This window comes from Panulirus ornatus, chromosome 65, assembly GCF_036320965.1.
Source record: "Panulirus ornatus isolate Po-2019 chromosome 65, ASM3632096v1, whole genome shotgun sequence".
Lineage (NCBI taxonomy): Eukaryota > Metazoa > Arthropoda > Malacostraca > Decapoda > Palinuridae > Panulirus > Panulirus ornatus.
The window spans coordinates 23,476,011-23,499,330 of NC_092288.1; the positions used below are offsets into that span (position 1 = coordinate 23,476,011).

Consider the following 23,320-nt stretch of genomic DNA (forward strand, 5'->3'; position numbering starts at 1 on the left):
GGAGGGAGAATCTTGGGGCTCCAGTGGTATGTTTTATTGCGGGTCCCATAACTGTCACCTCCCTTAGCATCCTTCTCAATACTCTTTTTTTTTTTCCCCTGTCAAAACATTTCAGTCATTTGTCCCTGTTTTATGCTTTGCCTGGCATTTCAGTTTTGCTTAATTTCTGCTATACCTATACTACTAAGGCCTTTGATAGTACAGCAAAAACCTAAGTTAGACTCATTTTCCCTGTCTTATCTTGCTCATGATTGAAAATATAGTATGGTAAATGCATACCTGAATGCATGCCTGAATAAGAAAAATATATACTCACTGAAGAGATCACGGCAATGAAATAGGGAAGCTTGTAGAAAATCTTAAATAATTTTAATGTTTTTGGAATGTTGTTGTCATCATATTTTATGGAGTTCATGAATTCTGATTTGCAACGGTAAAATTCAGGCATTGTTATGCTATGGACAGAAAATAACATAACCAGCAGTAGAGGAGCATTGTAGATTTGATTATTGGAACATTAATTGGATGATTTGATTGATATTACAACAGAGTATTATTTTATTACAAACATTGCTTTGGAAAACATGTGAATGATTTATTGATTGGTATTTCAACAAAGTATTATCATGTTACTAACCTAGATGTGGAAAGTACATAAAAGAATATGTGCTCCATGTTATATTGTTTTTATTCCATGTTATATTCTTTTGTATATGTGATATGATTTGCCAATAAAGCAAATGACCATAAAAGACTGTATGTGTCTGGCTTAAGGTCATGGATGAAAGGGGTCTGTTTAAGGGATGAGGGAGCAGCATGAGGATTAGGTCCATGCTTGAGTAAATTTTTGCCACATATTCATTTCATCAGGAAAGCCTCTTCAGTGACAAAAAGATGGAGCAGCATTTTTATTGAACATTAAAATTGAAAGAAATTATGTGATTTCAAGTCGTAAAATTTAACTGGATTGAAATTTGTAAAGTACAGTAATCATCATTTTTCCACTGTTGATAGCAATGTGGTTGAACTGATAGTTCGTGTCAGAGTTGAAGACCAGCAAATGTGACAAAACATAATGGTTTGCAGATCAGTTCTTGTCAGAGTTGAAGACCAGCAAATGTGACAAAACATAATGGTTTGCAGATCTTTACTTTGGAAAAAATTTTGAGTTAAACAGAATTCTTAGTTGCAGTGTACAAGCTCTAAGTATATAGCAAGTTATCATCTTGTTAAGTCTCTCCATACTGTAAACTAGTTTTACGTGGAAAGGACGGGGCCCATATGTATATGTTCAAAAACTACCTACCCACATTTGAAGAGGCCAGTGGTTTCCACTGGCATATATGTAGACACCAAATATCACCCACAACCCTGTTAGCCATGGAAAATACCTCAAGCCACATTTCCCAGACATTTCTATAGTGAGTAGACAATGTTGTTTCCCACCTGAGCCCTCTGGCCTGCTCTGCAGTATAAGTAGACAAGATTGTTTTGATTTCTGGTGATCTTAACAGCCAGCTATCACATTTAGACATTAGGAAACCCTGAAGATCTGTAATGAATATACTGGTTATATGTTGGGTTTGAAAATCAGCTTGTTGATTTAAGTGACCAATATCACTGGAAGGTTTGAAAGTCCATGATGTGCAAGGTTTGAATGTCTATTTAAATTCGAATTTTGCTAATTTTACCTGTTCTGAGGAGACTTTTTTCACATTTGCATGAACTGTCCATCTGTATCTCTGACAGTCATTCCCTTCAGGAACTACCTCCAGGGGTTGGCCATGGCAAAAGTCTCCATAACTGTTGAACTCCAGTGTCAGTTCATAGCCTTTTAGTGCCTCGCCCTTAATAGGCAGCTATCATTGTTTCCAGAGTCTCCTACCTAATGTTCTTACTGACTTCTACCAAATGTTGCAACCTACTTCTTCCTAATGGTCACACCTAAATGGTCCTACTTACTTCTACCTAATGCTTCTGTCTAATGTTCCTACCTGCTACTTCTAACTATTGCTCCTGCCATTTTGCCAAAAGGCAGGGCTAGCACAGAACACTTACCACAGGCAAATGTGGGTGAAACAGCTACCTGGATCACTCCAGGCAGGTAGTACCTATAACATACCTCTCTGGTCAGTGGCTGCATAACAGCTACTATTTACATATTTGCTTGTACTTAAAAGTTTAAAAGTTCCATTCTCATAAACGTTTTCCTTTTGTATGGTTCTTATGTCAAGTTGCACTCCTCTGATCCCAGTAGATGTCTTTTCTTTTTGCCTCTACTGACATTCTGTTGACAAACTTACAATCTCTTCTTGTCATACGTAACACTTGACAATACTTAACTCACACAGCTCATTCTTCATAACTAGTTTTTCCTCGAGTGAGCACGATGTGCTAGCCTTGCCGTTTGGCAAAATGGTAGGAGCAGTAGATAGAAGTAGTAGGTAGGAACAATTAGGCTGGAGCATTAGGTAAAAGTAGTTGGTAGGAGCATTAGATAGTAGTACTCATTAGGAGATAGTAGTACTCATTAGGACATTAGGTAGGAACCTCAGCAAATGATGTGTTGGAGCTGCCCTCTGCCAGTGGCCTGTTAAGGGTGAGACACTAAAGGCTAAGAAGTGGCAGTGGAGTTCACTTGCTATGGGGACTCTATTGCCACCCCTTTGAGGGAGTTCCAATTGGAACAGGCATCAGAGATATAGATAGATATATTGATTTAAGACTACATTTTTCATTATAGAAAATGCACTTTTTTGATTATTTTCTTTTGTCATGGCACTTCCCCAACAAAAAATTGAAGGTCGTATTTACATTGAAGATAAGTTTGAAATGACTTAACAACCCATTGGAAAGTATGCTTGCTGCTATTCTGTATGTAGCACACATGACATAAGTTATAGGAATTTTAAATTTCTGTGGTTCAGTCATGCTCGCTAAATGCTTGAAAAATGTGAAGTATGTGGCATCCTTTGATTAGAGGAAATTGATAAATATTGGCGTTCTGGAAATGTGTGTCTAGCCTAAGGTCACGGTTGAAAGGGGTCTGTTTAAGGGTCTGATCCATGCTCTAGTAAATTTTTCCACATATCAAATACCATGTCACAAAAGCCTTTACAAAATGACAAAAAAAATGTTAGCATTGTTAAGATTAAACATAAAAATGGAAAGAACTTTTTTGATTTTAAGTTGTAACATTGAACTAGATTGAAATTTGCAAGCCATAGTCTACTACTTCTTTATGCTAGCAATCTATAACAAGCACCAATGCTGTGAAAATTTAGGCTCCATTGTTATCTAAGTAATGTTGAAAATTGTATTGTTGCAGAGAGACTGAAGATGGGGAGATTTGGTATTATTCAACTCGAGCCCAGCTAGATGAAGTGCGTAGCCTTCTTGATCCAGCAGATCTTGAGGAGGAGCTTTGCAACACACTCCAGGACATTATGTCTGAGTTGAGACGTCATATGTCCCTCACAGAGACCATAACAGAGGAGAACAAAGGCAATCGAAAGTCTTGTTTGGAATTGGAGGATGGTATGTTCATTTTTTTTTTTTTTTTGTAGATTTTACACTTCTTGTGTTCATTTTCAGGTATAATATTCTCTTATATGGCTCGCATGTATATGCAATAGACTTCTCTTACTTCATGATAAGTTGAAAAATGCACTCTTCCTTGTTCATGGTTACCTATGTCATACCCTAATTTTGTTTGTGGATACCAGTTCCTTGTTCACAGTTGGTTATCTGAGAGACATCTACAGCAGATGTAAATGACTAATGTGTAGACCAAAACTTGTTTATTAGTAAATATTTGTCTGTCAGTCTATATCTCTGATGCCTGTAAATGAATGCTGTTTATAGGCTACTACACATCAGTTCACATTTATCTTTCCCTTTGCAGCTCTATGAGCATTATGTTTCTCTTCACTTTACATATGTTGCAGGCAGTTTTATACCTTATTTGCTTTTTTTAATCTTGTGTAATCCCATTAATAATCCCGAGCACATCAAAATTACCCTGCTATTGTTAAGAGGGAATACAGCACCAGAAAGTTAATGGTAAGGTTGTATCCTTAGACTGGATCAACTCAGGCAAATTCAAAAGATATATGGAATTTTTCTTCAACTTTTATTTGTCATACCTAAGCTTAGTTTTGTGTATATGTTTCCTCAGCTGTAATTCATTTAAGAATACCGTTTCCATTTTCCATACTGTACTTATTTTCTCACTATTGAACATTGATGACATACTCTTTAATTGCATAACTTTTCTTCACTTTTTAATAATAAACAATAACCACAGAGAAAAGAACATTGTTAAATGTAGATTTTGTGATATTTGATTTTAGAATTAATGCAACAAAAATGCTTTATTTTAGGTAGATTTGACCCTTACAAAACAACTTTAATTCACACATCATTAACAATTAAGCTTGATTAAAGTGAGAGAGATTTTCAGTTGTGCAACCCTTCTCTTGTTCATACATCACATCGCTTCCATTGATAATGTGCACATCCATATTTCTCCTTTTTGTTTCATGTTGTATTCTTCCACATCCTTATGTCAATACCTATGTTTGCTGTTTATATGACATGATCTGTCTCGTGGCTCATCCCTCTGTTTTCCTGTCACCATACTTCTTGCACTGTTGTCCTACCATATTGCAATTTGACATTGTCCAATCCTGGGAGAGATCAACAAAAGTAAAACTCCATTCTATGTGTCACTCTCCCAGAATTATTATTTATATTATTTATATTAAGAGTAAATGTGAATAAGAGCAAGGTTATTAGGTACAGTAGGGTTGAGGGTCAAGTCAATTGGGAGGTGAGTTTGAATGGAGAAAAACTGGAGGAAGTAAAGTGTTTTAGATATCTGGGAGTGGATCTGGCAGCGGATGGAAACATGGAAGCGGAAGTGGATCATAGGGTGGGGGAGGGGGCGAAAATTCTGGGAGCCTTGAAGAATGTGTGGAAGTCGAGAACATTATCTCGGAAAGCAAAAATGGGCATGTTTGAAGGAATAGTGGTTCCAACAATGTTGTATGGTTGCGAGGCGTGGACTATCGATAGAGTTGTGCGCAGGAGGATGGATGTGCTGGAAATGAGATGTTTGAGGACAATGTGTGGTGTGAGGTGGTTTGATCGAGTAAGTAACGTAAGGGTAAGAGAGATGTGTGGAAATAAAAAGAGCGTGGTTGAGAGAGCAGAAGAGGGTGTTTTGAAATGGTTCGGTCACATGGAGAGAATGAGTGAGGAAAGATTGACCAAGAGGATATATGTGTCGGAGGTGGAGGGAACGAGGAGAAGAGGGAGACCAAATTGGAGGTGGAAAGATGGAGTGAAAAAGCTTTTGTGTGATCGGGGCCTGAACATGCAGGAGGGTGAAAGGAGGGCAAGGAATAGAGTAAATTGGAGCGATGTGGTATACCGGGGTTGACGTGCTGTCAGTGGATTGAATCAAGGCATGTGAAGCGTCTGGGGTAAACCATGGAAAGCTGTGTAGGTATGTATATTTGCGTGTGTTGACATATGTATATACATGTGTATGGGGGTGGGTTGGGCCATTTCTTTCGTCTGTTTCCTTGCGCTACCTCGCAAACGCGGGAGACAGCGACAAAGCAAAAAAAAAAAAAAAAAAAAAAAAAAAAATATTTCCCTGGGGATAGGGGAGGAAGAATACTTCCCACACAATCGCCGCGTGTCGTAGAAGGCGACTAAAGGGGACAGGAATGGGGGGCTAGAAACCCTCCCATCCTTGTATTTAAACTTTCTAAAAGGGGAAACAGAAGAAGGAGTCAGGCGGGGAGTGCTCATCCTCCTCAAAGGCTCAGATTGGGGTGTCTAAATGTGTGTGGATGTAACCAAGATGAGAAAAAGGAGAGATAGGTAGTATGTTTGAGGAAAGGAACCTGGATGTTTTGGCTCTGAGTGAGAAGAAGCTCAAGGGTAAAGGGGAAGAGTGGTCTGGGAATGTTTTGGGAGTAAAGTCAGGAGTTGGTGAGACGACAAGAGCAAAGGAAGGAGTAAGCACTACTCCTGAAACAGGAGTTGTGGGAGTATGTGATAGAGTGTAAGAAAGTAAACTCTAGATTGATATGGGTAAAACTGAAAGTGGATGGTGAGAGATGGGTGATTATTGGGGCCTATGCACCTGGGCATGAGGAGAAAGATCATGAGAGGCAAGTGTTTTGGGAGCAGCTGAGTGAGTGTGTTAGCAGTTTTGATGCACAAGACTAGGTTATAGTGATGGATGATTTGAATGCAAAGGTGAGTAATGTGGCAGTTGAGGGAATAATTGGTGTACATGGGGTTTCCAGTGTAGTAAATGGAAATGGTGAGGAGCTTGTAGATTTGTGTGCTGAAAAAGGACTGGTGATTGGGAATACCTGGTTTAAAAAGAGAGATATACATAAGCATACGTATGTAAGTGGGAGATATGGCCAGAGAGCATTATTGGATTACATGTAAATTGATAGGCGCATGAAAGAGAGACTTTTGGATGTTAATGTGCTGAGAGGTGCAACTGGAAGGATGTCTGATCATAATCTTGTAGAGGTGAAGGTGAAGATTTGTAGAGGTTTCCAGAAAAGTGGAGAAAATGTTGGGATGAAGAGAGTGGTGAGAGTAAGTGAGCTTGGGAAGGAGACTTGTGTGTGGTGAACAGAGAAGAGGTAGCGAAAGCTTTGCGGAAGGTGAAATCCAACAAGGTGCAGGTTTGGATGGTATTGCAGTGGAATTTATTAAAAAGGGGGGTGACTGTGTTGTTGACTGGTTGGTGAGGATATTCAGTGTATGTATGGCTCATGGTGAAGTGCCTGAGGATTGGCAGAATGTATGCATAGTGCCATTGTACAAAAGGCAAAAGGGATAAAGGTGAGTGTTCAAATTACAGAGGTATAAGTTTGTTGAGTATTCTTGGGAAATTGTATGGGAGGGTATTGATTGAGAGGGTGAAGGCATGTACAGAACATCAGATTGGGGAAGAGCAGTGTGGTTTCAGAAGTAGGGGGGATGTGTGGATCAGGTGTTTGCTTTGAAGAATTTATGTGGGAAATGCTTAGAAAAGCAAATGGATTTGTATGTAGCATTTATGGATCTGGAGAAGGCATATGATAGAGTGGATAGAGATACTCTGTGGAAGGTATTAAGAGTATATGGTGTGGGAGGCAAGTTGCTGGAAGCAGTGAAAAGTTTTTATCGACGATGTAAGGCATATGTACGAGTAGGAAGAGAGGAAAGTGATTGGTTGCCAGTGAATGTCGGTTTGCATCAGGGGTGCGTGATGTCTCCATGGTTGTTTAATTTGTTTATGGATGGGGTTGTTAGGGAGGGGAATGCAAGAGTTTTGGAGAGAGGGGCAAGTATGCAGTCTGTTGTGGATGAGAGTGCTTGGGAAGTTGATAACACAGCATTGGTGTGTGATTTCGGTGAGAAACTGAAGTTGGTGACTGAGTTTGTTAAAGTGTGTGAAAGAAAAAAGCTGAGAGTAAATGTGAATAAGAGCAAGGTTATTAGGTACAGTAGGGTTTAGGGACAAGTTAATCAGGAGGTAAGTTTGAATGAAGAAAAACTGGAGGAAGTAAAGTGTTTTAGATATCTGGGAGTGGATTTGGCAACGGATGGAACCATGGAAGCCTTCGGAAGTGAGTCACAGGGTGGCGAAGGTTCTGGGAGCGTTGGAGAATGTGTGGAAGGCGAGAACATTATCTCAGAAAGCAAAAATGGGTATGTTTGAAGGAAAGTGGTTCTAACAATGTTATATGGTTGTGAGGCTATAGATAGGGTTGTTCGGAGGAGGGTGGATGTGTTCGAAATGAGATGTTAGAGGACATTATGTGGTGTGAGGTGGTTTGATCGAGTAAGTAATGAAAGGGTAAGAGAGATGTGTGGTAGTAAAAATAGTGTGGTTGAGATAGCAGAAGAGGGTGTTTTGAAATGGTTTGGTCGCATGGAGAGAATGAGTGAGGAAAGATTGACAGAGAGGATATATGTGTCAGAGATGGAAGGAACGAGGAGAAGGGGAGACCAAATTGGAGGTGGAAGGATGGAATGAAAAAGATTTTGAGCGATCAGGGCCTGAACATGCAGGAGGATGAAAGGTGTGCAAGGAATAGAATGAAATGGAACAATGTGGTATACTGGGGTCGACATGCTGTCAATGGATTGAACCATTGAACCAGGGCATGTGAAGCATCCTGGGTAAACCATGGAAAGTTTTGTGGGGCCTAGATGTGGAAAGGGAGCTGTGGTTTTGGTGCATTATACATAACAGCTAGAGACTGAGTGTGTATGAATGTGGCCTTTGTTGTCTTTTCCTAGCGCTACCTCGCACACATAAGGGGGATGTCATTGCATGTGTGGCGGGGTGGCGACAGGAATGAATAAGGGCAGCAAGTAAAAAGTATATATGTATATGTCCGTGTATGTATATATATGTATATGTTGAAATGTATAGGTATGTATATGTGCGTGTGTGGACGTGTATGTATATGCATGTGTATGTGGGTGGGTTGGGCCATTCTTTCGTCTGTTTCCTTGTGCTACCTCGCTAATGCGGGAGACGGTGACAGAGTATAATAGAATGAATAAATTATTTCATTATACATAATTGCTGTCTCCCGCATCAGCAAGGTAGTGTAAGGAAACAGACGAGGAATGGCCCAACGCATCCATATCCTTATGTATGTACATAAATGCCCATACACGCCTATATACATATGTATCCATTTCAACGTATACATATACATACACAGACATATACATATATACACATGTACATATTTAGACTTGCTGCCTTCATCCATTCCCGTCGCCACCCAGCCACACATGAAATAGCATTCCCCCACCACCAGCAGCGAGGTAGCACTAGGAAAAGACAAAAAAAAGGCCACATTCGTTCACACTCAGTCTTTATCTGTCATGTGTAATGCACGGAAATCACAGCTCCCCATCCACATCCAGGCCCCACAAACCTTTACATGGTTAACCCCAGATGTTTCACATGCCCTGGTTCAGTCTATTGGAAACAGTTGTGGAAGTGTGTGATAGAGTGTAAGAAAGTAAATTCTAGATTGATGTCGGTAAAACTAAAACTGGGTGGAAAGAGATGGGTGATTATTGGTGCTTATTCACCTGTTCATGAGAGGCAAGTGTTTTAGGGAGCAGCTGAGTGAGTTTGTCAGCCACTTTGTTGCATGAGTCCAGGTATTAGTGATTGGCGTTTTGAATGCGAAGGTGAGTAATGTGGCAGGTGAGGGTATAATTGGGGTATGTGGGATATTCAGTGTTGTGAATGGATATGGTGAAGAGCTTGTTGATATGTGTGCTGAGAAATTATTGGTGATTGGGAATACCTGGTTTAAAAAGAGAGACATACATAAGTATACGGATGTGGGTAGGAGAGATGGTCTGAGGGCATTATTGGATTACATGTTAATTGATAGGAATGTAAAAGAGAGACTTTTGGATGTTAAGGTGCTGAGAGGGGCAGCAGGTGGGATGTCTGATCACTAACTTGTGGAGGGAAAGGTGAAGCGTTTTAGTGGTTTTGAAAAAATAGAGATAATGTTGGGGAGAAGATAGTGGTGAGAGTAAGTGAACTTGGAAAGGAGACCTGTATAAGGAAGTACCAGGAGAGATTGAATGTAGAATGGCAAAAGGTGAGAGCAAATGACATGAGAGGAGTGGGTGAGGAATGGGATGTATTTAGGGAAGCAATGATGACATGTTCAAAAGAGGCATGTGGCATGAGAAAGGTGGGAGGTGGGCACATTAGAAAGGGTAGCGTGTTTTGGGATGAGGAAGTTACTGAAAGAGAAAAGAGAGGGGTTTGGATGATACTTACAAGGAAGAAGTGCCAATGACTGGGAGATATATAAAAGAAAGTGGGAGGAGGCCAGGAAGGTGCAGGGTTCAAAATGAGGACTAATGAGAGTGGGGGTGAGAGAGTATTATTAAACTTTACGGAGAATAAAAAGATGTTTTGGAAGGAGGTAAATAGTGTGCGTAAGAGAACAAATGGGAACATCGGTGAAGGGGGCAAGGGCGGAGGTGATAACATGTAGTGGTGAAGTGAGAGGGTGATGGAGTGAGTATTTTGAAAGTTTGTTGAATGTGTTTGATGATAGAGTGGCAGATGTAGGGTGTTTTGGTCAGGGTGGTGTGCGAAGTGAGAGGGTCGGAGAGAATAGTTTGGTTAAGAGAGAAGAGACGGTGAAAGCTTTGTGGAAGATAAAATCCAGCAAGGTGATGGGTTAGGATGGTATTGCAGTTGAATATATTAAAAAATGGGGGTGACTGTGTTTTTGATTGTTTTGTAGGGATATTCAGTGTATATATGGATCATGGTGAAGTGCCTGACGATTGGTGTAATGCATGTATAGTGCCATTGTACAAGGGCAAAGGGGATGAAGGTGAGTGTTCAAAATACATAAGCATAAGTCTGCCCACCTCCCACCTTTCTCATGCCACAGGCATCTTTTGCACTTGCCATCAACCCTTCTCTAAATACATCCCATTCCTCCCCAACTCCCCTTACATCATTTGCTCACCTTTTTCCATTCTGCACTCAATCTCTCCTGGTACTTCCTCACACAAGTCTCCTTTCCAAGCTCACTTACTCTCACCACTCTCTTCACCCCAACATTCTCTCTTCTTTTCTGAAAACCTCTACAAATGTTCACCTTTGCCTCCCCAAGATAACGATCAGACATCCCTCCAGTTGCCCCTTTCAGCACATTAACATCCAAAAATCTCTCTTTCACGTGCCTATCAATGAACACGTAATCTAATAACGCTCTCTGGTTGTCTCTTCTTACATATATATACTTATGTATATCTCTTTTTAAACCAGGTATTCCCAGTCACCAGTCCTTTTTCAGCACACAAATCTACAAGCACCTCACCATTTCTATTTAGAACACTGAACACCCCATGTATACCAATTATTCCCTCAAATGCCACTTTACTTGCCTTTGCATTCAAATCACCCATCACTATAACCTGGTATCATGCATCAAAGCTGCTAACACACTCACTCAGCTGCTCCCAAAACTCTTGCCTCTCATGATCCCTCTTCTCATGACCAGGTGCATAGGCACCAATAATCACCCATCTCTCTCCATCCACTTTCAATTTTACCCATATCAATCTAGAGTTTACTTTCTTACACTCTATCACATACTCACACAACTCCTGCTTCAGGAGTAGAGCTACTCCTTCCCTTGCTTTTGTCCTCTCACCAACCCCTGACTTTACTCCCAAGACATTCACAAACCACTTTTCTCCTTTACCCTTGAGCTTTGTTTCACTTAGAGCCAAAACATCCAGGTTCCTTTCCTCAAACATACTACCTATCTCTCCTTTTTTCTCATCTTCATTACATCCACACACATTTAGACACCCCAATCTCAGCCTTCAAGGAGGATGAGCACTCCCTGCATAACTCCTTCTGTTTCCCCTTTTAGAAGGTTAAAATACAAGGATGGGAGGGTTTCTAGCCCCCCACTCCCGTCCCCTTTAGTCGCCTTATATGACATGCGGGAATGCGTGTGAAATATTGTTTCTCCCCTATCCCCAGGGATAAAGTCATGAAATCATTTTATCATGAATGATATAATACCCAGATCTTTTACATTGGTTCCACTTTCTTTTTTTTGGGCCTTTTATATGGTACCACCATGTATTCTTAATCTGTAAATTATATGCTTAAATTTATCCTCATTAAATTCCTTCTGGTTTGCTGTGGTATAATGCTGAAGATGACACAAATCACCCAACATAGGCAGTGGTGGGTTGAAGGAAGGTAGGAGGTAGGGGGAGGGTGAGCCTCATAACATAATGCACTAAAGGACTCTAGTTACTGTTTTTGGTTGCTATTTACATGCATGTTTATGCATATACAAGTTCTTCAAATTATTTACATATGCATTATTTAAGAATTGCGTTCAAAAAGTGAAAGCTTCTGGAGAAAGTATCTGTAGTGACCAAGGCCATACATGGCAGCCATACTAATTTCAGTATATAATGAGAAGATTTGAACAAATTCCACAAACATTAGTGCTTAGATGATGATTCTTAGAGACTGTTATAGAAGTCTTCAAATGAAGTCTCCCTGAGTTTTAGGGTTAAATTGAGTATCATCAAAGTAGTCAATTGCACTTGTTTATCCTGGTTCATTAAACAGATCATTTATAATATTTTAAAGATTTTAGTCAATGTGGCATAAGGAATGGATTGTGAAAGAAATATAAGAATTAAGGAAAATAACCAGCCATGTTGAAACAACTGGAGTAGCATTGTGCATGACGAATTTCATCCAACCCAGGAGTAGCTTTACTACTTTTGCTGACTGTAGACTCATATTACCTTTTAGATTTCATAGTTTACACTATGATAGATAGAATTACAGAATGCAATGGGTAGTTGGTCAGATTATTTGAATGGAAGTGTTATGAACTCTGTGAAAGTAGGACGAAGTGATAATTGATAGTAGAAGGAGTGTTACAAATGCATAGAAAATCATCTGCCACAGTAAGTGATTAGTTTTTGAAATATGATAGTGATATGTAATGATGAAAATATACATTAAATGGAAATGAAAACAATTATTAAATTTAGTAAACTGCTGTTCAAACAGACTGCATTGCATGTCCTGGGGTTTGACTTCGAGTGAACCATTTGGATCTCACCAGACTGTTTGGAACCTAATTGAAATTGCCATAAAATGTCTGTTACATCAGAAATTTAGTCTGGTAAGTTAAGGATCCATTGGATTGAGTTTGAGATGTAATGGGGTTGTTTGCTAGTTCTCAGGATGTTGAATGTCAGAAAGTCATTGAACAACCAGTTGGGCATCACCATAGTGTGTTTTTTCTTTATTTCAATAACATACAATGTACTTTCTGCACAGATCCACAAGTTTCATGCCAATTCAGAGTAAGCCCCTTTTCTGATAGACTAATTGTTGGCAAGGATGGTCCGTTAGAAGCTGAATTCTATTGCATCCCAAATTTTTCTTAGTGACATAATGTATGATACATCATTGATATATGATACATGATTTGACCAATATACAATGTTCTCTCTGCTCATGTGCACCACCTAATTTTACACTATTTTTTTTTTTTTTTTTTATACTTTGTCGCTGTCTCCCGCGTTTGCGAGGTAGCGCAAGGAAACAGACGAAAGAAATGGCCCAACCCCCCCCCCATACACATGTACATACACACGTCCACACACGCAAATATACATACCTACACAGCTTTCCATGGTTTACCCCAGACGCTTCACATGCCTTGATTCAATCCACTGACAGCACGTCAACCCCTGTATACCACATCGCTCCAATTCACTCTATTCCTTGCCCTCCTTTCACCCTCCTGCATGTTCAGGCCCCGATCACACAAAATCCCCTTCACTCCATCTTTCCACCTCCAATTTGGTCTCCCTCTTCTCCTCGTTCCCTCCACCTCCGACACATATATCCTCTTGGTCAATCTTTCCTCACTCATTCTCTCCATGTGCCCAAACCATTTCAAAACACCCTCTTCTGCTCTCTCAACCACGCTCTTTTTATTTCCACACATCTCTCTTACCCTTACGTTACTTACTCGATCAAACCACCTCACATCACACATTGTCCTCAAACATCTCATTTCCAGCACATCCATCCTCCTGCGCACAACTCTATCCATAGCCCACGCCTCGCAACCATACAACATTGTTGGAACCACTATTCCCTCAAACATACCCATTTTTGCTTTCCGAGATAATGTTCTCGACTTCCACACATTTTTCAAGGCTCCCAAAATTTTCGCCCCCTCCCCCACCCTATGATCCACTTCCGCTTCCATGGTTCCATCCGCTGACAGATCCACTCCCAGATATCTAAAACACTTCACTTCCTCCAGTTTTTCTCCATTCAAACTCACCTCCCAATTGACTTGACCCTCAACCCTACTGTACCTAATAACCTTGCTCTTATTCACATTTACTCTTAACTTTCTTCTTCCACACACTTTACCAAACTCAGTCACCAGCTTCTGCAGTTTCTCACATGAATCAGCCACCAGCGCTGTATCATCAGCGAACAACAACTGACTCACTTCCCAAGCTCTCTCATCTCCAACAGACTTCATACTTGCCCCTCTTTCCAGGACTCTTGCATTTACCCCCCTAACAACCCCATCCATAAACAAATTAAACAACCATGGAGACATCACACACCCCTGCCGCAAACCTACATTCACTGAGAACCAATCACTTTCCTCTCTTCCTACACGTACACATGCCTTACATCCTCGATAAAAACTTTTCACTGCTTCTAACAACTTTCCTCCCACACCATATATTCTTAATACCTTCCACAGAGCATCTCTATCAACTCTATCATATGCCTTCTCCAGATCCATAAATGCTACATACAAATCCATTTGCTTTTCTAAGTATTTCTCACATACATTCTTCAAAGCAAACACCTGATCCACACATCCTCTACCACTTCTGAAACCGCACTGCTCTTCCCCAATCTGATGCTCTGTACATGCCTTCACCCTCTCAATCAATACCCTCCCATATAATTTACCAGGAATACTCAACAAACTTATACCTCTGTAATTTGAGCACTCACTCTTATCCCCTTTGCCTTTGTACAATGGCACTATGCACGCATTCCGCCAATCCTCAGGCACCTCACCATGAGTCATACATACATTAAATAACCTTACCAACCAGTCAACAATACAGTCACCCCCTTTTTTAATAAATTCCACTGCAATACCATCCAAACCTGCTGCCTTGCCGGCTTTCATCTTCCGCAAAGCTTTTACTACCTCTTCTCTGTTTACCAAATCATTTTCCCTAACCCTCTCACTTTGCACACCACCTCGTCCAAAACACCCTATATCTGCCACTCTGTCATCAGACACATTCAACAAACCTTCAAAATACTCATTCCATCTCCTTCTCACATCACCACTACTTGTTATCACCTCCCCATTTACGCCCTTCACTGAAGTTCCCATTTGCTCCCTTGTCTTACGCACCCTATTTACCTCCTTCCAGAACATCTTTTTATTCTCCCTAAAATTTACTGATAGTCTCTCACCCCAACTCTCATTTGCCCTTTTTTTCACCTCTTGCACCTTTCTCTTGACCTCCTGTCTCTTTCTTTTATACTTCTCCCACTCAATTGCATTTTTTCCCTGCAAAAATCGTCCAAATGCCTCTCTCTTCTCTTTCACTAATACTCTTACTTCTTCATCCCACCACTCACTACCCTTTCTAAACAGCCCACCTCCCACTCTTCTCATGCCACAAGCATCTTTTGCGCAATCCATCACTGATTCCCTAAATACATCCCATTCCTCCCCCACTCCCCTTACTTCCATTGTTCTCACCTTTTTCCATTCTGTACACAGTCTCTCCTGGTACTTCCCCACACAGGTCTCCTTCCCAAGCTCACTTACTCTCACCACCTTCTTCACCCCAACATTCACTCCTCTTTTCTGAAAACCCATACTAATCTTCACCTTAGCCTCCACAAGATAATGATCAGACATCCCTCCAGTTGCACCTCTCAGCACATTAACATCCAAAAGTCTCTCTTTCACACGCCTGTCAATTAACACGTAATCCAATAACGCTCTCTGGCCATCTCTCCTACTTACATAAGTATACTTATGTATATCTCGCTTTTTAAACCAGGTATTCCCAATCATCAGTCCTTTACACTGATATATGATAATATAATGATGCAAGGCTGAAAGTGATTGAGCATCACAAGTGTGAAAGAGTGCACCTCAAGTAAGCTCCATTTCTGACCAGGTGATTCAACTGACTCATGGTGACCTTAGAGTTGTTTGCTTTTGATTTGGAGTAATCTTTACTACTCCCTAAACATCCCACCTCAAGAGAATATATTACTTATTGATGTTCTGTAGAAAAATTCAGGATGTAATGGAATTTGGCTTCTAATGGATAACCCATCCCACAAGTTTCTCCAAGCAAAATATGAATAGCGGAGTGGCAGTTTAGAGAAACAACATTATCCTACATGCAAGCAAATGATGAGCAATATGCATTAGCCCTGCTGTCATAACAGAATCTCGTCACTGGTACTCATAGATTGGTACACTTTCTCTGCAGTGAGTGCTCTGTGCTAGCCCTGACGTCATGGCAGAATCTTAGGTTAGGTCCATAGGCTCTCTCTCTCTCTCTCTCTCTCTCTCTCTCTCTCTCTCTCTCTCTCTCTCTCTCTCTCTCTCTCTCTCTTTTGATTGAAAACAATTAATCAGTCTTGCAAATAGTTTTTGTTTTAGTTTTAAGCCTTTCGATATACCTCTCCTCAGTGTGCAGAAAACAGCGAAATATGTTTTCCAGAAGATGTGTAGAGATATTTCTTGAAAACTTGTAAATTACTGGATTGGCTAATCTTAAGAATGAAGGAAAAAGTTTATTTATATGATAAGGTGCCAAGAAAACCATCAAAACCAATGTTTTTTCAAAGTAATAGTAAATCATTCCTAATTTAGGGAATGCACATTACTGTATTTACGGGATTAGCTTATCCAAAGTACAGACAGCAGAGGGTGGTGATGGTTTCTCTGAGCTGTGGATCCCAGGAAAAAGCATGCATCGATCCACCGTGATCAGTGGCAGGTTACTGAGGTGTCCAGGTAGCTCCAGTGACTTATCCTTTATTTGGGTAGAATCTGTGGCTGGCCAGCAGAGTCCATAGTGCATGCAGAATTCAACTTGTGAGAGGAAAATACATGCATAACTTTATGCCAGTAGCATCCTACTGTGAGAGGCATTAGATGAAGCCCATAACACCAAAAACAAGGGAAAAGCCTAGAAAAATTTGCTTATTGATTTCTTGGTATGAACTTGCTCCTGGTGTATGAGAGTGCAGGTTCAGCACAGTGTTTTGTGGCTTATGTAGGAAAGAAGAGGCAGTTACAGTTGTTGCTGTCTGCATGGCAGCAAGCCTTATAGATATGTTGGTTGCAAAATTTCAGACTATTATAGGTGTCAGATTTTTATTGATATTTGTTTTTGGTCACGTATGTTTTTGATGGGCATCCCTGACTGGAGCTATTTTGAATAAGCAGGTCTTGGGATTATGATGATAGTGTAAACATATATTTTCTTTTTAACTATTCATTGGATGAAAAACAAATAGTCTCTTTTCTCAGATGAAGTGAACAAGAGGATTGAAGAGCGAAAAAGGCAGAGGCTAAAAAGAGAACATGAAGGATTAGACCAGCTAATTGAAGAGGTATGATTATTGGATTGTGTTTTGTTTAGTCAACATTTGATTCAGTTTACTTCTTCTCTAATTTAATATTTCCTCTTTAACCTCACACAGTTGTACTTGTATTGCTTTGCTTTCTGGTCTCCTGTGTGTCTCATTCCTTTTACCCTTTTTTTATCTGTGTGTGTGTCTTTATGACTTTGTTTTTGCTTCTATGCCCATTGGCATGCATGAAATTTTCCCAGCACCAGAATCCTTTTCAGTATATATAATTTGTTTATTTGTTATACTTGATCACCATTTCCCGCATCAGTGAGGTCACACCAGGAAAAAGACGAAGAATGGCCCATGCACTCATATACACATATATACACATAAATGCCCATACACACACATACATACATACATATACTTTTTCTTTCTTTTCTTTCATACTACTCGCCACTTCCCGCATTAGCGAGGTAGCATTAAGAACAGAGGGCTGGGCCTTTGAGGGAAAATCCTCACCTGGCCTCCTTCTCGGTTCCTTCTTTGGTGGGGGGACAGACAAAAAAGGTCACATTCATTAACACTCATTCTCGAGCTGCCATGTGCAATGCACAGAAACCACAGCTCCCTATTTACATTAAGGCCCCACGGACCTTTCCGTGGTTTACATCAGATGCCTCACATGCCGTGGTTCAGTCCATTAACAGCACAATGACTCCAGTATACCACATCATTCCAATTCACTCTATTTCTTGCACGCCTTTAACCCTCCTGCATGTTCAGGTCCCAATCATTCAAAATCTTTTCCACTGCATCCTTCTGCCTCCAATTTGGTCTCCCACTTCCTGTTCCCTCCACCTTTGACACATATATCCTCTTTATCAACCTTTCCTCACTCATTCTCTCCATATGTCCAAACACTTTTTATTACCATACATCCCTCTTACCCTTTCATTGTTTACTCAATCAAACTACCTCACATCACATATTGTCCTCAGACATTTAGTTTCCAACATGTCCACCCTCCTCCGTACTTCCCTATATATATATATATATATATATATATATATATATATATATATATATATATATATAGGGAGTTGTGGGAGTATGTGATAGAATGTAAGAAAGTAAATTCTCGATTAATATGGGTAAAACTGAAAGTTGATGGAGAGAGATGGGTGATTATTGGTGCATATGCACCTGGGCATGAGAAGAAAGATCATGAGAGGCAAGTGTTTTGGGAGCAGCTGAATGAGTGTGTTAGTGGTTTTGATGCACGAGACCGGGTTATAGTGATGGGTGATTTGAATGCAAAGGTGAGTAATGTGGCAGTTGAGGGAATAATTGGTATACATGGGGTGTTCATTGTTGTAAATGGAAATGGTGAAGAGCTTGTAGATTTATGTGCTGAAAAAGGACTGATGATTGGGAATACCTGGTTTAAAAAGCGAGATATACATAAGTATACTTATGTAAGTAGGAGAGATGGCCAGAGAGCGTTATTGGATTACGTGTTAATTGACAGGCGCGCGAAAGAGAGACTTTTGGATGTTAATGTGCTGAGAGGTGTTAATGTTAATGTGCTGGAGGGATGTCTGATCATTATCTTGTGGAGGCTAAGGTGAAGATTTGTATGGGTTTTCAGAAAAGAAGAGTGAATGTTGGGGTGAAGAGGGTGGTGAGAGTAAGTGAGCTTGGGAAGGAGACTTGTGTGAGGAAGTACCAGGAGAGACTGAGTACAGAATGGAAAAAGGTGAGAACAATGGAAGTAAGGGGAGTGGGGGAGGAATGGGATGTATTTAGGGAATCAGTGATGGATTGCGCAAAAGATGCTTGTGGCATGAGAAGAGTGGGAGATGGGTTGATTAGAAAGGGTAGTGAGTGGTTGGATGAAGAAGTAAGAGTATTAGTGAAAGAGAAGAGAGAGGCATTTGGACGATTTTTGCAGAGAAAAAATGCAATGAGTGGGAGATGTATAAAAGAAAGAGACAGGAGGTCAAGAGAAAGGTGCAAGAGGTGAAAAAAAGGGCAAATGAGAGTTGGGGTGAGAGAGTATCATTAAATTTTAGGGAGAATAAAAAGATGTTCTGGAAGGAGGTAAATAAAGTGCGTAAGACAAGGGAGCAAATGGGACCTTCAGTGAAGGGCGCAAATGGGGAGGTGATAACAAGTAGTGGTGATGTGAGAAGGAGATGGAGTGAGTATTTTGAAGGTTTGTTGAATGTGTTTGATGATAGAGTGGCAGATATAGGGTGTTTTGGTCGAGGTGGTGTGCAAAGTGAGAGGGTTCGGGAAAATGATTTGGTAAACAGAGAAGAGGTAGTGAAAGCTTTGTGGAAGATGAAAGCCGGCAAGGCAGCAGGTTTGGATGGTATTGCAGTGGAATTTATAAAAAAAAGGGGGTGACTGTATTGTTGACTGGTTGGTAAGGTTATTTAATGTATGTATGACTCATGGTGAGGTGCCTGAGGATTGGCGGAATGCGTGCATAGTGCCATTGTACAAAGGCAAAGGGGATAAGAGTGAGTGCTCAAATTACAGAGGTATAAGTTTGTTGAGTATTCCTGGTAAATTATATGGGAGGGTATTGATTGAGAGGGTGAAGGCATGTACAGAGCATCAGATTGGGGAAGAGCAGTGTGGTTTCAGAAGTGGTAGAGGATGTGTGGATCAGGTGTTTGCTTTGAAGAATGTATGTGAGAAATACTTAGAAAAGCAAATGGATTTGTATGTAGCATTTATGGATCTGGAGAAGGCATATGATAGAGTTGATAGAGATGCTCTGTGGAAGGTATTAAGAATATATGGTGTGGGAGGCAAGTTGTTAGAAGCAGTGAAAAGTTTTTATCGAGGATGTAAGGCATGTGTACGTGTAGGAAGAGAGGAAAGTGATTGGTTCTCAGTGAATGTAGGTTTGTGGCAGGGGTGTGTGATGTCTCCATGGTTGTTTAATTTGTTTATGGATGGGGTTGTTAGGGAGGTAAATGCAAGAGTTTTGGAAAGAGGGGCAAGTATGAAGTCTGTTGGGGATGAGAGAGCTTGGGAAGTGAGTCAGTTGTTGTTCGCTGGTGATACAGCGCTGGTGGCTGATTCATGTGAGAAACTGCAGAAGCTGGTGACTGAGTTTGGTAAAGTGTGTGGAAGAAGAAAGTTAAGAGTAAATGTGAATAAGAGCAAGGTTATTAGGTACAGTAGGGTTGAGGGTCAAGTCAATTGGGAGGTGAGTTTGAATGGAGAAAAACTGGAGGAAGTGAAGTGTTTTAGATATCTGGGAGTGGATCTGGCAGCGGATGGAACCATGGAAGCGGAAGTGGATCATAGGGTGGGGGAGGGGGCGAAAATTCTGGGGGCCTTGAAGAATGTGTGGAAGTCGAGAACATTATCTCGGAAAGCAAAAATGGGTATGTTTGAAGGAATAGTGGTTCCAACAATGTTGTATGGTTGCAAGGCGTGGGCTATGGATAGAGTTGTGCGCAGGAGGATGGATGTGCTGGAAATGAGATGTTTGAGGACAATGTGTGGTGTGTGGTGGTTTGATCAAGTGAGTAACGTAAGGGTAAGAGAGATGTGTGGAAATAAAAAGAGCGTGGTTGAGAGAGCAGAAGAGGGTGTTTTGAAGTGGTTTGGGCACATGGAGAGAATGAGTGAGGAAAGATTGACCAAGAGGATATATGTGTTGGAGGTGGAGGGAACGAGGAGAAGAGGGAGACCAAATTGGAGGTGGAAAGATGGAGTGAAAAAGATTTTGTGTGATCGGGGCCTGACATGAGGGTGAAAGGAGGGCAAGGAATAGAGTGAATTGGAGCGATGTGGTATACCGGGGTTGACGTGCTGTCAGTGGATTGAATCAAGGCATGTGAAGCGTCTGGGGTAAACCATGGAAAGCTGTGTAGGTGTGTATATTTGCGTGTGTGGACGTATGTATATACATGTGTATGGGGGGGGGGTTGGGCCATTTCTTTCGTCTGTTTCCTTGCGCTACCTCGCAAACACGGGAGACAGCGACAAAGTATAATACATAAATAAATAAATATATATATATATATATATATATATATATATATATATATATATATATATATATATATATAAAAAAAAATATATATATATATATATATATATATATATATATATATATATATATATACCCATGCCTTGCTCTCTAAGATAGTGTTCTTTCTTTCCACACATTCTTTATCGCTCCTAGAACCTTCTCACATATATATTTTTCATCATTGAATTTCAAGTCTCTTTTCGAAGCCCCTCATTGAAATGGTAATTTTTTCTTTTATGCTCTTAAGTTCTACCTCAAACTTCTTTGTTTACTTACAAAGTGCTAATCCATAAATTACTCTTCGAATTGATCTTCTTGATATATATTGCTTCATTTTGTTACTTGCAGTAGAGCCAGGTTTGTGAGAGTTTCCCTGTTCTTGTTTCTGATATTGTTTTTGTTTTGTTATATTTTTGTTATTGGCATCATCATCGTCTTCTCTTTTTCTTCCACCTCTCCTCCTTCCACACATAGATATATCTTGTGGATTCATGGAAATCTCAATCCCTCCCTCTTTTTCCCTGTGATTCCTGTGGTTCTTGAGGTTCATGCGGATCTGCAGAAAAAAGTTAAAAGGGGAGGTCAAGAATTGGAAGAAGCTTAAGTCCAAACTGTTGATCAGAAGACATATGAACATGGTTATCCCCATGACCTTTGTTGACAATACTGCATTATGTCTTGGCAAGATTCACTGTTTTTGGGGTTAGATTCGTCCCTTTTAAAAATCTTAAAAAGTGAATGACTGTCATTGTTTTACAGTTTTGTCACTACTTCAGCCATTGCAGTCATTCTACTTTAACAGTCAGACCTGGAAATAAGCTCAGATTGTACAGCAGTATATTGTTCATAAGATAACTTGATTTATTTGTACATTGTGATATAACAAATCCATTTTCATTTTACTTATTTTTTTATATGTTTATAGTTGCTTAACATTCATGACACTCTGGAACTTGGAAAGTATATCAGGATATCAGTGCTTCTTTAGTTTCTGCCTGATTGTCATGTCACAGAAAAGATGCATGTAAGATGAGTCAATGACTGACAGTTTTTCAGTTTGTATCACGAATAAGATTGAAGGATGAAGAATGAAACAACTTTCAGTATTCTGTTCAAAATATTGAATTGTAACATAAACATACCTTTGCTTGTTTGAAACACATGCTACTTAATGACAAGCATTGATGGTTCCAAGATAATTGTAACTAGTAGAACAAAAAGATATTTATATGTTACTTGAAAACTAATTATAGATTATATTTTGTAAATGACATTATAAATCACATGAATTTTAGTGTCGAGCTACCGCCACATGTTGTATTACATCATTTAGCATATAATGTGTGCTGTACAATACTTAGTTATTTCATTTTATTATTTCATGTTAATATAATGTTATGTCCCCATAATTTTAAAAAAAATGAAAACATAGCTAAGAATGAAGTGTAGAGGTACTTCATCTTTCATTATGAGACTACAGCCCATCACTATTTATCTCAGAAGTGTCACCCCTTCTGTGAGGTAAAAGAAATATTACTGGATAATTATTTGTTTGTAGTTTGATTTGGAGTAATTTTTTGATACCCTTTGCCCTAGATGCTAATTTCATGTCAAGTATAATTGCAGAATGAGACAGTTATACTGGAAATTTCAGCAGAATAATGTATCAAGCACCGGTAGACATTACTAGTAGCAAACATACTTTCCTCTTGGACGTCAGACCAATACTTGTGTTCCAAATGGGTCTGCATTTCAAAAGGCATGTTTTTCACTTTCTCCAAAATTTGTAAATACTTTCCCTAGTCTTTTCTTTTTCGAAAAAATATTTTTTTGTTTCCACTGCATAGGATGTTTTTGCATAATATGCATGTTGATTTGTTTTTGTCAGGTGTGTCTTTATTTAATAAGGGGAATCAAGAATATTTCCAAAGGTCATTCACTTGAAAATCAGTAATTTACATGGCCCTGTTATTGGTAGACTCACCACTAGTATGCTTTTTAGCAAATATATCTTT

At 39.9% G+C, this 23,320-nt stretch overlaps 1 protein-coding gene across 1 annotated transcript in view; it reads left to right on the forward strand.

Annotated features, from left to right (window-relative positions):
* The window catches only part of E(bx) (nucleosome-remodeling factor subunit NURF301 E(bx)), a 150,434-nt gene that overhangs the window by 33,012 nt on the left and 94,102 nt on the right, over positions 1–23,320 (forward strand). The window contains exons 4-5 of the mRNA XM_071657793.1: positions 3,329–3,537; positions 17,202–17,284. Of these exons, the coding sequence (XP_071513894.1) occupies positions 3,329–3,537; positions 17,202–17,284 (292 nt within the window). The remainder of the gene's footprint in view (positions 1–3,328; positions 3,538–17,201; positions 17,285–23,320) is intronic.